The sequence below is a fragment of the Gigantopelta aegis genome, chromosome 4 (assembly GCF_016097555.1).
Source record: "Gigantopelta aegis isolate Gae_Host chromosome 4, Gae_host_genome, whole genome shotgun sequence".
In the NCBI taxonomy this organism is placed as follows: Eukaryota; Metazoa; Mollusca; class Gastropoda; order Neomphalida; family Peltospiridae; genus Gigantopelta; species Gigantopelta aegis.
This window is the reverse complement of record NC_054702.1, coordinates 79,639,824-79,657,743: the sequence shown is the minus strand read 5'-3', so window position 1 is coordinate 79,657,743 and position 17,920 is coordinate 79,639,824. Positions and strand designations below refer to the sequence as shown.

Genomic DNA, 17,920 nt, shown 5'->3' with positions numbered 1-17,920 from the left:
ATATAATTAGCATGGCGTTTTTGTTTTAATCTGCCAGACCAGAAATCATTTTCTAAAAAACCAACAACGTCCGTCACTGGGCGTCGTTTTCTAAAAACACAAACTGGCGTCGTTTTCTAAAAACACAAACTTTGTGCATTAAAAAAAACCCCACTGACCATCCACTAGTGTAAACAAAGTGTATTAGCCATGTAGTTAATGAGATAAACTTGAAACAACAGAACCATCAAAAAGTTCACGTTTCATCGGTGCACGTGTTTTGACAAAATGACGTCAGTTTCCGGAATTACCGGGCTGTTGATTGACCGAATAGAATTACGTGAACTTGTATGCATTTGCTGGTATGGTGTTCTTTCCATCCCAAAAGATACGGCAAGCTTTGGTATTATATCCCCAAATAATGACTTTGCTATAGTTAAGCAATTAAAGTTAAGCTCGGCTAGTGAGTCGTTATCAGTTCCAGCAGTCTGCATTGCATGCATGACCGGTCTAACACAATTGACTGACCTTCATGGTGAGGTCCGACTGATTGGTGTCTAACAATATAGCAGAAACTTAGGGACGATCCATAAATAACGGTCTTTGTTATGTTTTGTTTTTTTGACGACCTCCCCACCAGTCTTTTTTTTTTTTCCACTACATTTTCCGGGAAGCAAGTGATAAATCGTTTCTTTTGCGTTTAACAGATATAGCGTACACTGCATCTAATGAATAAGTGAACAACAACCCTTTCTCGGTCACATTTATTAAAAACATAACCGCCTAGGACGATTGATCTGTAATCTTTTAATTATTAACAAGGCTTCTCAACATAACGTAATAATTGATACAGAACAATGATTGCCCTGAACACGTCAATCGAATAGGGCCTTAGTAGTGCGCATGCGTAAAGCGCACAGGCGGTACTTCTAAAAATAATAGTCGGAGAGTTACTTGTTATTGAGATGGCCTATTAACAGCAATATATTGCAAACAAAAATTAGGTCTTAGTTTATTCAACTTAATTATGTCATTCTTAAATCTTGTAGTCGGGTATTGTGATTCGCCAGTAGTAACGTGCACACCATCTCATTTGCATGTCACACGTCGACTCTGTAAACAGCGATTACACTTACAGTCGGCTTACCACACAGTGAGCTCAAACAAAACAGATTAATCGGTGATTTATTTGAGTTTTTTTGCCAAAGTTTGATAGACATTCTCAGTCATTTGTGACATTAATTTAGCACCAAAAAAAACAAAAAAAAATGTTATTTATATGTGAAATAACCGATATATAGCCTGTAGTCTGTGCAATTAACCGGATGTTTTGTAGTGTTATAAGGGCAAATGGTTCCGTGTTGGGTGAAAATAGTCGATTAACCGAATTATGCTATAAACCGATGTGCAAATAAGTGGAGTTGACTGTATATACATGTATAAAATTAAACCTCGATTCCATTCGTATAAAACCCTGTCATTGGCAAGTCATTATTATTTTCGGATTGGAAGTCACAGGGTGAGAAAATGTACTAATGTATAAATTTGTTAAAAAGTTGTAGTTTTTCAAGAAAGAATGAAAAATATTTGCAGCCCAGTGTTTTGTCATGTGCAAAAAGATTCCATTTTTAAAATTTAACTTAATGTTTTAAGAATGTTTTGTTTATATACAATGTATCCTACATATTTTGTTTTGTCATGTTACTTTTTCTTTTCTGTTAATTACTAAAATGTTTTGAAATCTATTCACTGTGTCTCACACCTTCAAAAATGTGTAAATAACAGTACATGTATTAACATTTGCTGGATTTGACATGACTAAATTTGTAAATATTTTTTTTAAAAGTGAGGGTTTTCCTGGAAAAGTATTAGTTACATCTCTGTGGCTTCTACAAATGTTATCAAACTGGAGACAGTACCCTACTGCTATTTCCCATATTATTATCTGCAAGAAGAGAAATAGCCACGGTTATTACCATTAATTGTTATATTGTTGTTTCTGTTTTGTGTGGGTGTATTGATCTAAATAATATGTATGTACCATATTTTCATATTACATATGTCAAGTGTATAATGCACCCCCCCACCCCCATATACGTGCACACACATAAATATACACATATATGTACACAAACCAAAGTCTAACCTTTAATCCTAAAACAAAAAAACCTCCATATATCTCTGACTTATTTTTATTAATGTTATTTAAAACTGGCAGTTAATGCAAGGTGTACCATTTTCTTCACCAATGTCCGCCACAAATTGTTGAATGGTTTTGTATGCATCAGGATCCTCAATGAACAAAACGTTTTTGAAAAGGACAGCTGAATAGCATCTAACTTTACTTTTGATAACTTTCCACAAATATTTTAAGGTAAGATAATTTTAATTTATTTTGCTTGAAGCTTTACAAACAGAAAACATCATCACTGACCAAGTTTCCAAGTGAAATTTGCCATTTTCAACCTAATTTGTCAACCTTAAATTGTAAGAAAACAGTACTATTTTTAGGGGATATTTAACAAAAAACCCTTAATATATAATTAATTATTTTTAAAACAACCCTACATCATTGATGTCATTGTTTATGACGCTTTTACCAAGTTTAGTTTCACTTTCACTCGTCTACGATTATTCCCATCTGTCATCTTCTAAAACGTCTGTCAGTTATTTTCAGTGAATATATCCTCTAAAAATCTTAGCATTCATTAAACAGGTGTTAAAAGAAATAATTTTACAAATATTAAGAAATCGGACCCATATGCATGTTACATCATCTTACACAGAATCAAGATGGATAACTCCTGTCAGTGTTTCTGCCTGAAAGACATTTTTGGGTATGGCACTATGGAATTGAATGCATGAAAGAAAAAAAATAGATTACGTTTAAAGTTAGGGTTAAGAAAATGATACATTAATGATAAGAGTAATTAATTTTGTCAAAAGTTAACGTTTTAAAATAAATCGCCCCAAAAATCTGGGTATGGCGCCATACCCATTTTACCCTCTGGCAGAAACTCTGCCTGTGAATGCTGACAGCTGTATTTACGAAGACTGTCGACAATGAGTTTTTGCATTTTGTGCGTTTTGACTAGATGGAAAATAATTTAATATTTTGTTTGCCATACAAATTTAAAATCTGTAACTAATAAAATACTTTAGTTCATTAACAATAACAATATAGATCAGAAACAGTTGATAAATAATGAATTCCACTGTTCAACATGGTGATCAGATGTGTCTGTTTTAGTGTACACAGCAAATGCTATGATGTATAATAGTTTATACCGAAATGTATTTATATTTTAAGATTGCTCCCCCACCCCACCCTTATTATTTTCAAATATGAGAGGCATGTACACAAAGAATGATTTTCTTTCAGAAGTGGATTAAATTACAAACATGTCTTTGTCAACAGAAAATGTACAAAAAACCCCAAATCATTAACAGACCTTGCTAATTTTTAAGATGATATTTTTTATTAGTTATTTGTTTTGCATTCTGTTTGAATTGTCGTTGGACTCTACATACATATTGATTTATTATTACTTCTGAAAGCAATGACAAATTACTAACAGATCTTTCATCTTTACCTTTTCTTCACTTTCTTGTTATTGTTCTGTTGTATTCTTTTGGTACGTGTATTTATACATGTTATTGTTAGTTTTAGTATTAAATATAATGTTGATGTATGGAATCACAAGTTTTAGAGTTCTCTACACAATTTTAAAACATTAAACATTAGTTGCTAATCAATTTTCAATTGACTAGAACTATCGCTAATCAAGATTTTGAAAACAAAATGTTCACTTGCAAGGTGTTTGCTTTTAACTATTAAGTTCATTTCATATTTTTGTATGTTTGTTTCATGCATATGTTGTACATTTGTGTTTTAACTATCAAAATATGTGGGATGATTGAAAAATGCTCGGCTTAACTAGAGCAGACTTGCCATATGGGCATGCCTACCTGTTACTTTTAAAGGCAGTCCCTTTGGAGATCTATTCAATAGGCGTCTTAGCTGAAACAGGTGGAGATAACTCTATTCCAGATGGCGCGACGATCGACAAGGTCCCAGAAACCTGGTTTGTCTCTGACTGGCTTCAGGTTATAAGCGACCAACTGAGTGTCTGAGTTTGTTTTAACAGTAAAGTAATATTTTAAATATCAGAATGTGTTTTGTTGCATTTTTCTTAATGTCTATCTAATTGGGAAAAGTACATTAAAAAAAATTTGGGTGGCAAAGTTGAGTTTTTATGCGGCAAAGTGTACCCATGCACACGTTTGTATACAGTGTCAACACGAACGCATTGAGTATTATACAAAATATATATTTATTACCTTTAATGTTAATGTCTTTTCCACGATATCTAAGTATATAAAATACTAGACCGCCCTGTGTAGGAACGTCCTGTATAGAGCCGTCATCACTATATATATTTTCAATTTGTCAAGCGTTCTGGTCCGGTCCGCATTTTACAAACACACATCGCTCACACTTGATGTCAATACTGATACGCATTACGTCCATACCTGCGCATAGTTTGTAAAATATAATTTTTTAAATGAATCGATTCTAAATTAACAAAATTTATATAGTCAAAATTATTTACAACTGTTATGAATGTATTATGAATACTATTCACTACAATAGAAACACAAATATGTAGCATACCTTTTGCAGATCGAATATAATAATTGAAAACAAATTCATAACAATTAAATTCTTTGGCCTTGTTGATCTGGCACGTGTGAGGTCATGTGACACGCACCGAAAGTTAATTTGTCTTTCTCCATTTTAAGTCAATTTCTACGAGTCATGTGGACCCGATATCGGTAATTTTAAGGAATAAACAAAAACGACTTAGTAAAATTAATGGTTTTAGGGGTTTGTAAAGTTTTGTATTTAAATACTGTTTATAAAAATGTTCCTTGAACTGTCAAGAAAACCCCCATAAATGAACGACATGCCGATGACATCAAATCGGATGTTGATTGCGCGAACCGTGCACGAGAAAACAAAGTGAACATAATTTGAAGCATAACGCAGTTAGGGACGTTGACGATACATATTCACATATATATTTTATTGATTATTATCCACAATATACATATATTTTCTTTATTATTACTGACTTCCACCCTCATATCTCAGTACACATGTAGACAAACGTCAACTGGTAACAACTAGTAACCATTCACTGCAGTGTATACTATAGAACGTCCTGTGCAGAACCGTGGTGTCTAGGAACGTCCTCTACAGAGCCGTCATCACTATATATTATATATTTTAATACGCACACGCACACGTTAAATATATATATTTTTTTTTTTCCGAGTATTATCCAAAATATACATATATTTTCTTTATATACAAAATATATATTTATTCCCTTTACTGTTAATGTGTTTTCCACCATATCTAAGTATATAAAATACTAGACTGCCCTGTGTAGGAACGATACAAAATATATATTTATTCCCTTTACTGTTAATGTGTTTTCCACCATATCTTAGTATATAAAATACTAGACCGCCCTGTGTAGGAATGTCTTGTACAGAGCCGTCATCACTATATATATTTTTTAATACTATTATCCACAATATACATATATTTTCTTTATTATTACAGACTTTACTGACACCCCCCCCCCCCCCCCCCTCCCCCATATCTCAGTACACATGTAGACAAACGTCAACTGGTAACCGTTCACTGCAGCGTATACTATAGACCGTCCTGTGCAGAACCGTGCTGTATAGGAACGTCATGTACAGAGCCGATACGGTTTTGGTCCGTTATGATCGTGGTATAACAAAGAATGACAAAGCAATGAGTTTGTTGGACCCTGACGAGTGACGCACCACCTGATTTATTATCTCCCCTGTTCTGAGCTAAGACGCCCATTCTTTCAATGGTGCAACAAAGCATCTTCCAGCAGGTTGAAAAAATCCTCAGTAGCAGAAATGACATCATTATCTGTTGCATAATTCCTGCTAGCAAACTCCTTTTTCATGAAGGAAATAGATGAAGTCAAATGGTGCTAGATCTAGGCAATACAGTCAGTGATTAATAAAGTGGAATCCATTGTCATGCAGTGCAGCCATGGCGACCACTGACATGATGATGAAAGAAGGTGCATTGGCTTAAGGAAGAGCACACCTTTTGTGAAACCTTTGCCATGTATTTCCTGTAAGATGCATACTTCACTAGCTCTGTACCGGGTGGTTGGCTGTGGGTCTTGCTTAATCATGTCGCACACTGGTCCCTTCCTAGTTTGGCTTCAGAGGACTTTCTATCACTGCTCATATATATGACAAATTGTTGGATTGATTTACTTTCCTGCAAACATATTAACATGCAAATATATGATACTACCAAAATTACCAGGAAAAGTCTATGTATTTTAGGGAGAACGATTGAGTCATGCAGTTGGTTGTGCATTTGCAATTTGTCTGGAGAGAAAGCAGAAACGAGACAAGGAAACGGGAGTGACTGTTCAGTTCAATCAGGACCGAACCAGCTTCACGAGGACGGGATCATTTCGACAGACGACACTCACAGAGAGACTGGAGGACCCACAAAGTGCTATTCTTGCAGGTTAATATTAACTTTCATTCTGACCATGTAGAGTTTGATCATGCAGGGATCATTTGGGTTGCTGGTAAATATTACTTACTTTTCAGGGTTCCTTTTACCTCTGGAACACACAAAGATTTGTGGAAAACTTAAAAAAAAAAAAAATCATGGAAATGCTAAGCAGGTACACTTTTTCTGATGAAAAAATGTCCACTGAATATGCAAATGACTTGTTTGGTTAACAAGAAAACGAAGAGGAAAAACATATATATGCTAGGTGAAAGGATAGATCATATGAAGATTAAGAAAGTGTTTATTACATAATACAAAATGTTATTTATTTCAGAACCGGTACCAATTAAAAAAATTGACAACCCTTACGCAGTACAGCGACCTCAAGCTTCGGCCTCTATGCTGTACAGACAAGGATCTTTTAGGGGATTTGAGAAACTGCAAGAAACATCATCACCGTTTAAACGCACAGTTTCGTTACGATTGAATGAACTTCCATCAACACTGAAGCGGCAGAATGCAATACTTGAGTCGCCTACACAAAATGGTGGTAGGAAAAATTTAATACATTAGTTTGATTAGTGGTATATATTATATTGGGTATATATTGGGTCTTTATCAAACCACATTTCTGGTTAACTTTTAATATGTTTTGGTAGATATTAAGATCTCAGTAAACTTAAATTTACCTTACATTTTTTTTCTTAAGAAAACAAAAAATAATAAAGAATTGACGCACGTTTAACTTGAAGAACAAATAAAAATTTTAGTTGCTTAGGAAGGTTATATCTATTTCTAAACATGTTTAGAGAATTAAAAAAAAATTGTAAATTTATTGTACATATTGATTACAAATTGTATAAAATAGCACAGCAAAGCAATTTTATATAAATTTGTGACTACACTGGTGGCACCTAAGTCTGCGCACCTAAGTATCTGTGTCATTTTGACAGGTGTGTGAAAGGTGTTTGAACTAGGCTGACAAAAACATGTCATCGATGCATTAATTTATCATTATATTGAATTAAACTGTTATTTATAAAAAAAATATTTGTTTACAGTCAAAATATGTTGTTTTGAAAAAAATTGGGTGAATTAGAATTGTTTTGTTTGTTTGTTTATATACATACCTGAACGCTTGTTTACGGAAGTAACACAACGTAAATATGAGCAGACTTATGTGCCGCACAGACTAAGGTGACATGAGTGTACTGTACATCAATACATTTTTCAAATACACTTTTTGTTCGACTTTGTTATGATCCTTTTTTCATAATGACATCCTATTTTTCATATTGTCTACATTTTATCACAAGATAATATTAAGTTTTTCAGTCAGAAATGAGTAAATCATATAGTAGTTGAAAGTTTGTAAGTGTATTAGTCTATAGTCAATCCCACAGGGAACACATTTTTTTTTCATACTTTGAAATTACTACAAATTATTTATTTCTGAGTCAATTGATTTGTAAAATTGCACACAAAAATAGTGGGTTTTTTTTGTTATTTTTAAAACACTTAATTTTTGTCTTACGTCAAACCAAACTGAAAATTATTTTTAAGAAAGATTTTTTATAGAAAGATGGGACAGACTATAGTTATGGATTCTCTGATTGATTTGTCTTTTACCACACTATTAAGTAGTGTCTTTATGTTGGCAGCAGCTGTAGGTGGTACGATACACGAGATATCTCCTGAGGAACAAGAGGACTCGATTGCTCAGATGTGCCAGCAGCTAACCCAAGGCTTGTCGGCTCTCTCCACAGAAGACCCGTTTGCCAGTGCCCCGCGCGGTGGTCTTTCCCACCAGAACTCACTGCCACCATTCCAGACAGGTCCTATGCAGCCACCATTAATACGACAGCACACATTACCTGCGGCTCAAGGTGAACATAGTGTTTTTCTATGTTGGTCCCAAAACACCAAAGCTGGGTCTGGGTCTGGCGAATATGGTATCAGTTGAAAATAAAACGTACTGAATCGAATGTGACAAAACACACCACGTCTATGCTGGTGCGAACTACAGATCTGACAACAGATGACATAGATCATGCACTATATTTTCACACTGCCAGACTGGCAGTTGCTGTCCGTATTTTATTTTTATTTCTTAAAAACAACAGGGAAGATATATATTAATCAGAGTAGAATTCTCCTAATTATTGTTGGTGTTGGTGAAAATGTATCTAAAGATATGAACACTGTTAATATACATGTATATTGAAAACTAGGAACAGTTACAGACCCAGATGTCAAACTACACCAGACATAGTGACTTCACCACACTCACCAAACCCAGACCCAGCTTTGGAGTATTTTGGGCCTTAACCAGTTTAGACAAAAAGTATTGAATGTTCCTGTTTAATGACTCTTCAGCATGTTGCTTGATCAGTGGCTGTAAGGTGTAAAAACACTTGCAGATGAAAATATATACTGCCAGTGTGTGGGTTATTCTTCTTCAAATGAGTAGAATGACTCAAAATGAGTGGGAAGACACTTGATTTAGAGAAAAGAAAAATCTGCTGCTCTAGGCTGTTCATTTTAATTAGTAGGAATAGGTCTTTTATATGCTATATGCACTTTCCCACAGGCCATGCCAACACTGATCCAGTTCAGTCTGATGAGTCCACTTAATGGTTCGATCTACGACCTATTATATCTCAGGGGAAGGATTTACCACCGAATTAGATCTTGCTACTGAAAAAGAACACTTCTTAAAACTACATTTATTGAAATCTGTACTAATCTTAATTAACTAATGGACTTATTGTTAAACAAATCAATTTAGGTTTTGTGTTTATTTTTTAAGATGAAAGTAGTTCAGTTTTCACAAGTTTGAGCAAGATTATTTCAATAAAAATTAACTCTAGAAAACATTTTGTGGGTGTTCATTCTGTGTGAGGGTGGCAGGAAAGAAACTGCTTTAGGACTTGTTTCCAAATGTTTATTGATTATTTTTTCTTTTCTAGGCTTTCCTTCCCATCCACCTCAGCCCGCCACCAATCCATGGGCAATGTCATCAAATCAATGGGGAGACCAGCCTCCTGTAGCTACTTCAACAAACCCATTTGCCATGCCTCCAACACAACAAACTCTGTATAACCCCTCTGTCGTACATACGTCTACTGTTCAGACTTCTGCTGTGAACGGTTTGCCTTCGCATCGCATTGCCTCTGAGCACGCTGTTTACCAACAGAATATGGCTTCCACGCGACCCGTGGCTCTCCACAACCTGCGCAGTCATTCCATAGACAGTGGACAGCTGGCGACGTCGAGCTGGCAGGAACAGAGGAGTAGGAATCCTACATTACTACAGTTGGCAAGTCAAAGAAGTTTTCAACATAATGGGAGTTTAGGAGATAAAACTAACAATAACAACTGGAACGGTAGTAGGTCGAGTTCTGGAAGTGTGACAAGCCCATCGGCTCCTGGTGTTGATCCGTTTGATGTGGCATGGGCGGCAAAAGCAGCAAATAAACAAAACCCAAATCCATTTGGTTCAAAGACTGTTAAACAGTTCGAAGTGCAGTTATAAAAGAAAGATTTTATATAGGTATCGAAAAACAGTTGTTTTATTGGATATTCATCAAGTTGGATTACCCTGTTTTAATCACACATTGTATTATGGAGTGAGTGATTGAGATGCCTTTCTGTCATTGTTTTATGTTCATTTTAAAATGGAAACCAGGAAATAATATATTTGACTGGAAATTTACCACAGAAAAGTGTTTTCTTAAAGACATGGTAATATTTATTTTTTATCAACAGTTTTAAGTGAAGTTGATGAAAACAGACTTTTTTTTTGTGAATGTAATCCTAAAAGCCAAGACTTTTTTATCATCACCTACATTTTACATGGTGACTCCCATACAAACTATGATATTTGTATGGTAACTCTTCTGCCGAGAGCATGGACAAAACCGTGTTATGTTCCAACTATGGTTACTACGTGTTAAGGAGTACTCTGTGATCACAGCTCATTTATTCACATGGTTATAGGATTCCACCATTTAGACAGAAACTGTTTTATTGTGCACATCTCTGTGATGATTCGGCTGGGCTGTTGTGTGCTTCTTTTGGTGGCTGCCTTGACAATGCATAAAACAATAACGCTATAATATGTGTATGTGCGCATCTATGGTTAAAGAAAATCAGTCACAGGTGTTGATGCCATATTCATAACATTTCACCTCAAAATTAATGAAATGTTAACTATGAATAGCTTAATATAACTTGAAATGCATTTTTGAATATGTACAACTCTTTAGCAGCTATTGGCTATTATTAACATTACTGCACTAAAAAGACTTTGATATGCTCTTGGCAAACAAAAAACCGTTTGTGCCATTCTCAAATATATAACCATACGTTGGGTGGGAGGGGGAATGACCAGCATTTCTTTTTTAAAACAACAAACAAAAAGGGTCGATTTACCCCTGACACAAAATACATGTACGTTGTTTTCAAATACTCTTGAACAAACTTTGATAATAATTTCATCTCCAATTCTTGAGGCTAAAACAAAATCAGTGTGGGTATTTCTGGCTATTAATGTATTCAAAACCACCAACTAAATCCAGGTTAGTGTGGGTATTTCTAACAATGTATTCAACACCTCTGACTGATTATCTGAATTGGTGAAACTTAGTTAAATTACGCATTGGTGCATGTTTGCGTTTTAGCAGTGCTTTTTGTTAATCTGCCAAGTGATATCCTTAGTTGTTACCAATGTATGCAGTACATTTAGCAAATAACTGGTCAACTTCAGTTAGCTTACAATGTTGGGAAGGGGCTTTATTGTTATTATTAATAATGCAGTATTTTGATGAACATTTATTTTTAAGGGGAGTGTGGGGGTGATATTTAGTAATGCAAGACTTAACTACAAAACTACAATAGTTTCCTTTAAATGTGATTGTTATATAATATCAAACTGTTAGTAATTAGAAGTGATGGTTTTAACTAGGTCATATATGCTATCTAATCGGACAGCAGGACTTTGCACCCATGACAGGGGTGAAACAGTTAACAGAACTAGAGTGTACATGTAAATGCATCTTGTAAAATATATAACAATTTGCACATTCTGAAACCTTGAGTGTCATTATAAATGCCTGCTAATTATGTAAAGTGGCAGCTGCCATCTTCAAGCTAGGACTCAATGTGGTATACATTACTCTGTGTGAATTTTAGTTGAGAAATATGACACTGGCTTTGATAGTAAATTGTTTTATGGTTCATTGGGTAAATCCTAGTTCATTTTGCAGAACCATTTGTTAAAATTTCTCCTTAAAGTTGTACATGAAAATCATTTCTTGTCCACTATGATTTTATATAAAACAGAAATTTAATAGTATGTATCTCATCACTAATTTGTTATAGCATACAAACAGGCATAAAACTGCAAAGTGGGTGAGTGGGCGGAGTACTTTTGTGGAAATTTGAATACACACTTCGCAAATCAAAAAGTTTTTGTACAGTTTCCTAGAACTTTTTCTGATGAAGAAAAGTGATATATTTTCAATATATAAATGTCCAGGCTTATTAATATTAGTACAGTGCACTTATATACTCTGTACATTTGTTAGTACATGATATAATAATAATATATATATAATGCCACTAGTAAAATTCTAGCAGATAATTATTTTTTTAAGACCGAGATTATTCACTGCATCAGATGGAGATCTTGTTCCTGGGTGTTAAGTAGCACATATAGATTTGGATTATACATGTATACAGTGGGTATCGCCCAAAACACATATAGATTTGGATTATATATGTATACAGTGGGTATCGCCCAAAACACATTTTCAGATTTGACAAATATTTAGTTTTCACATTTGGAAATGCATAATTTGTTTAAAAACTGAATTTGCCGAAATTTTATGGAATGTATTACACTGTGAAAAGGTACATAAATACATTTTTAAAAAACACTTTGAGAAAACTGAAGTCACTGGATGCACAAGTAGGTTCCTTAATAATCATATTCTAAGCATGTGCTGTAAGTTTTCTTGTTTTTGTGCAACCATAAATCAGTTGTAAGAAATGTGTAGGTGTCAGTATTGTACAAACCCTAATAAACTACTAACTCATTTGCTTACTTCAGTGTTTGAATTTTTAGCATAATTTTCACTATTTTGCTTCCTCGTTTTAGATAAGAGATTTGTAAAGTACCCAGAAGTATGGTATGTTTAGCATGATATATTAAAATATTAAGAGAGTAATAAATGAACTACTACTGTAAAATGTTATGTATTTCATGACATAATTATTCCTTTGTCACCAGCTTAAATTTGATGAAAATGGTTTCACGATGGGTATGAATTTGTATTTAACTGGTAATGACTTTACTGTTTTATTTTATAATCCTGCCTGGTTTTAATTTATTTTATTATTGTTAATATGTTTGTTTGAATTTTAAAAATGGACAAAAACAAATTATATTAATACTTATGTGAAAATACTTCTGTTACTAACCCTAGTTCCCTATGTATGTACCTTTTCTGTTTCACATTTAAATTGAAATATTGAACTACTACAAACACTAGGACAATAATATTACAAATGATAAATTTACCAAAGTAATTTTATAATGTAATGTTACAGTAATAACCCTGTAATAGGTGAAACTATTTTACACTGCTTAATAATTGGGATTGGTGCCATGAATACCAAAGTGATATTCAAATGTTTTGAAAAAAATGTTTATTAATTCCAATTTAACTTTAGACTTAAAGCTATTAAACTTTTTGTAACTTAAAGTAATTACTGCTACTTTATTTATATATATATATACCATTGAATCATAAACATTTAATGAAATTATTCAAATTTTATTGTTTTGGTGTTGATTTTTTTTTTTTTTTTCAGTTAGTACTGCACCTGTGATAATATTTATAAGGCTGACAGAATGTACATACCGTTTGTAATTTTCATCCAGTGTTTGAAGATTAATATATAAGGTTTGAAATTCAGTTGTAGTTCTTTGAAATTTAATGCGATCACATTTCTGTTCATGTATTTGACTTTTTCTGATTACTAATAGTTGGGTTGGGGGTCGTCTTCTTTTTTTTCTTCTTCTTCTTTACATTAACAAATTACAAACGTACATTTACATGAGTCACATTTATTACAATAATATTGTTGACTACCAATGGATTTTTCAAAAAATTCATTTACGATAGTTAAAAATACTTCACTGAAGTTCCATAAACTTTTATGAAACATTATTCCGTAGTTGCTTTGTAAGGAAATTTACTGCTTTTGTTTGGCTGCTAATTGCTTTAATTGAATGCATCTTCTACCATTTTGTGAACGACATGGCATAACAGTAAAATAGCGATATCAAAAGATATAAAATTCAAAAGAATAAGATGCATTAAGCACATGCCAAAAGCATTTGAATCTGTTATCTACATGTAGCTTTAATGAAGTTTTTTCTGCAAATGACTTTGTGTAAAAGGGTGTATGTGCAAAACAAAGCTTTCATCAGTAATGTCAACATGGTGGTAATTAATAAAACACAAAACATGAAGTCCTATCTTCACTTCCATATGTAGCCAACAACAAATAAAGCATTACATGTATCATGTGGGGAAATGAAAGAAGAGTACTATCAATCTGAATTGAGGAATAATATTTATAAATACAAATTGTAATGCACATTTGGCAATTTCTCCAATAATTAAAAACGAGAGAGTACATTATAACATTTTGAAACAAGCACTGAATATGTATTTACTGGCCACTTGAGTCTACATTTTTGTTTTGTTTTTTAGAAACTTCATGATAGACAAATGAAAATCACACAAAATGTGTACATGTAGTTTGAGTCTCGACTGAATTTACATTTGGATTCAGATTAAATTTTAGAAACACTTGTCATACATTGTATATGTAATTTCATTTATAACTGATATTTTAAGATAAAAAGGTAAATAAATAATAAATTGAGAAGTGGAATTACCAGTAATGTCTTAATATTTGTTGCATTATGTTTGTTTATTGATTATTCGGAATGCTTTTAAAGTCATTTTCGCCTTAATAAATGGCCCTGTCTCATCATTACTTTAAAACGTATTCAGGTTTGTATTGTGTGAGAGGCAAAGTCTGTTGGCACATTGCACATGCCTGTGTGTTCATATCAAATAATGCTGTCACCAGTACTGAAAACCTCTTATTTTGTTGTTTATCCAAATTCATATGTATAGAAGAAATTATTTTATCAAATAATGTACAAATGCTCACAACCTGTTTTGTTAGTTTTGTATTAGTTCTTCTGTGTAATAAATGTGTATATTTTAAAGATATAACTTATATATATTAATGTACATGTATATGACATATATTAAATTGCGATATAGTTTTTCATTTTCAACTTGAAGTGGATATTTTAGTTCATTGAAATACTACTGAAGCAATTGACAGTGACAAGTTGTAACATGTTAGAGTGAACCCCCAGTGATTTGAATGCATTACATCAGTGTGTCACATAACACAGTATGAATATTGTGAGCACTGTCCTGTATTTTTTTAAGTCTTTGTACAGTACAGATCTGTCAATGAAAGGTCACAGTAGCCTTTTATTATACATATAGGTGAGATGCATTTGTATACCGTTGGGATATAGTTAAAGCACTCCTTATAGGCAGGTGGCTGTCTTACATGGTGCACTTTTAACAGATCCAGCAGGGTAGATTAACTGATGGCTCTTACCATGTGATAAAAGTGAATATTTTCTTTTTAAGACAATTTTCTCAAAAAAATGTGCTTTTACAATAATTGTTATACCACAATTACAGGCCTTCTAATGTGTTAGTATTTTTTATTCGATCTATTCTCTCTTATTTGGCAATGTACATGTGTATATACAGAAATGAAAAGGTCTTAGTGTTCTTTTCCAGGAAGTACAGCTTTTAGCACTAACCTACCCTTTGATGGAAAGCTCATATTAACTCTCTATTTTCGAAGACCATGAAAAGTTGTTTTAATTTTTAATTTTTTTGTCCAGTGCCATTTTTTATCCCTGTATATGAAAACATTTATTTTTATTGATTGCAAAGCATTTTTTAAATGTCACAAAACAGTCGACACAAATGTATAAAATAGCTACAACTGTTCCAAAAACGATTCCCCATTAACCATTTATTGCCACCTTTATTTTCATATAGGTCAAACCATGGAAGCCTTATATTTTATACATTAACATATTTCATTTCTCTTTTAGCATTTTGTGAAAATTATGTTACAGTGCTGTTATTATAACTGGATGCTTTCACATCATTTGTAAGGCCTGTGATTGGTTACATGTTCGCATTATTCCTTTTAAATTGACGTTTTAAATGTTTTTAATTTTAAATTGTTAAAATCTTTTCCAGTTACAACAGGTTCAAGATTAACATTTATTTCTTACTTTGGTACTGGATCATCTTCACATCCTGGACTAGTGTAATACAAATGTCTATATATTTTAACATCAGGTAATAAACCAAGAATGTTAAAATGTTAAAAATATATTGGATTTTTCTTGACAAAGCTATTCCAGAAATGATCACAAAAAGGAAATTTGTTTCCAAACCCCACAAACCTATAAAATAAAAGGAAATTATTTTACCGTAACTGCATTAAAAATATACTTGCTAACTTTGGATTGCAAAAAATAATAATGGTGTGGTTGATATTTCTGGAATATTCTTCAGGCATATACAAGTGATTGTAAAATATGACAGAATTTTGATAATTGTGTTAACATGAAATGTATTCAACACCCAGTTATTTCTACAGATTTCACATAATGACCAAATTATTCATTTTTTTCCCATTTAGATCATAAATCATATATCAGTTGTTTATATCATTGTTATCACATGTTTCCCCAACCAGAATTAAAACAAAAGAATTGTCAGTGGTTGTGTTTTTTTTATGTTGTGCAATTTCAGCAATGGACAAAAAAAGAAGGAAAAAACCTCTGGTTTTGTGTAATGGTACCACTTGAGTAAATTGAAACTTGCTACTGTTTTATTAGCTGCAAATGATAATATATTTATGCACTGTCCAACAGACAGCTAAGAAAGCACATAAATGTAACAAAGCCTTTGACATACCAGTTGTGGCACACGGCCATTGACATACCAGTTGTGGCACACAGCCATTGACATACCAGTCGTGGCACACAGCCTTTGACATACCAGTCGTGGCACACAGCCTTTGACATACCAGTCGTGGCACACGGCCTAGGTGGTTTGATCCTTTGACCCAAGCATCAGAACGCTCTACCAGCTGGGTGAGATCCCACCCCTTTCAGCAAGGAAGATTTACTGTTGTCGGTAATCTGTGGATTACTTGGGGTAAAATGGCTGTAGAAAGATATTCCAGAGGAATCCTACTTCAAATATGAAGGACTGATGTATGCAAAAATGTTAAGTGTGACTTAAAAATAAGTGTACTAAAATATAAGATCCTCAGAAAACTACTGTTACAAACTGACATTGAAGGAAATGTTTTGTTTAACAACACACTCGAACACATTTTATGTATGGTTACCGTATATGGCGTCGGACATATGGTTAAGGACCACACAGATAATGAAGGAGGAAACCTGCTGTCACCACTTCATGGGCTACTCTTTTTTGATAAGCAGCAAGGGATCTTTTATATGCACCATCTCGTAGACAGGATAGCACACACCACGACCTTTGATGTACCAGTCTTGGTACATTGGCTGGAATGAGAAATAGCCCAGTTGGATCAATCATAGACTGACCGCGCATCAAGCGAACGCTTTACCACTGGGCTACATCCTGCCCAAGAAGTAGTCGGGCATGGCTTTCTGGTTGCTATGCTTATTCGGCGATAATTAAAGTGCATTACTCCTTCATATGGACAAGTGTGTTGGTATATTTAATTAATAAAATGGTAAATCGTGAAGGCCATTTCAATGGGCGCATACATTTTGTTTCATTCCATTGAATCTGCCCTCGGGTATTTGTGTAATGATAATTAACTAACACTTGACACACTTCAGGTGTTAGTCTTAGAACTGAAGAAAGTACTGCATGGTTTGTTGATTTTTGCAGAATGATCAAACGGATGTGTCCCAATATCCATCTAATTAAGCCAGAAATAAGTTTACGTTATTTTCCTAAACAAAATAAGAGGACCATGACAAACTGCCTAAAAAACAACCTGTAATAACTGTCCAATGACGAGTTGATGTTTTGTCTCCGAAGTAGTATATACTTCAAAAACTGTTCATTAAAAAAGAAGTTTGTTTTGTTTAACAACACCACTAGAGCACATTTATTTATTAATCATCAGTTATTGGATGTTCAACATTTGGTAATTCTG

The 17,920-nt window shown here is 33.5% G+C and overlaps 1 protein-coding gene across 10 annotated transcripts in view; it reads left to right on the top strand.

The window, feature by feature from the left end:
• LOC121371168 (protein numb-like) overlaps positions 1-16,478 on the top strand; it is a 96,614-nt gene extending 80,136 nt beyond the window's left edge. For 9 of the 10 annotated variants that reach the window (XM_041496858.1, XM_041496851.1, XM_041496857.1 and 6 more), the window contains 4 exons: positions 6,388-6,577; positions 6,903-7,118; positions 8,230-8,454; positions 9,538-16,478. In XM_041496858.1, coding sequence (XP_041352792.1) covers positions 6,388-6,577; positions 6,903-7,118; positions 8,230-8,454; positions 9,538-10,103 — 1,197 coding nt within the window. In that variant the 3' untranslated portion in view covers positions 10,104-16,478. The remainder of the gene's footprint in view (positions 1-6,387; positions 6,578-6,902; positions 7,119-8,229; positions 8,455-9,537) is intronic. The other variant, XM_041496850.1, reaches the window with a different exon arrangement.
• Positions 16,479-17,920: the final 1,442 nt, after the last annotated feature.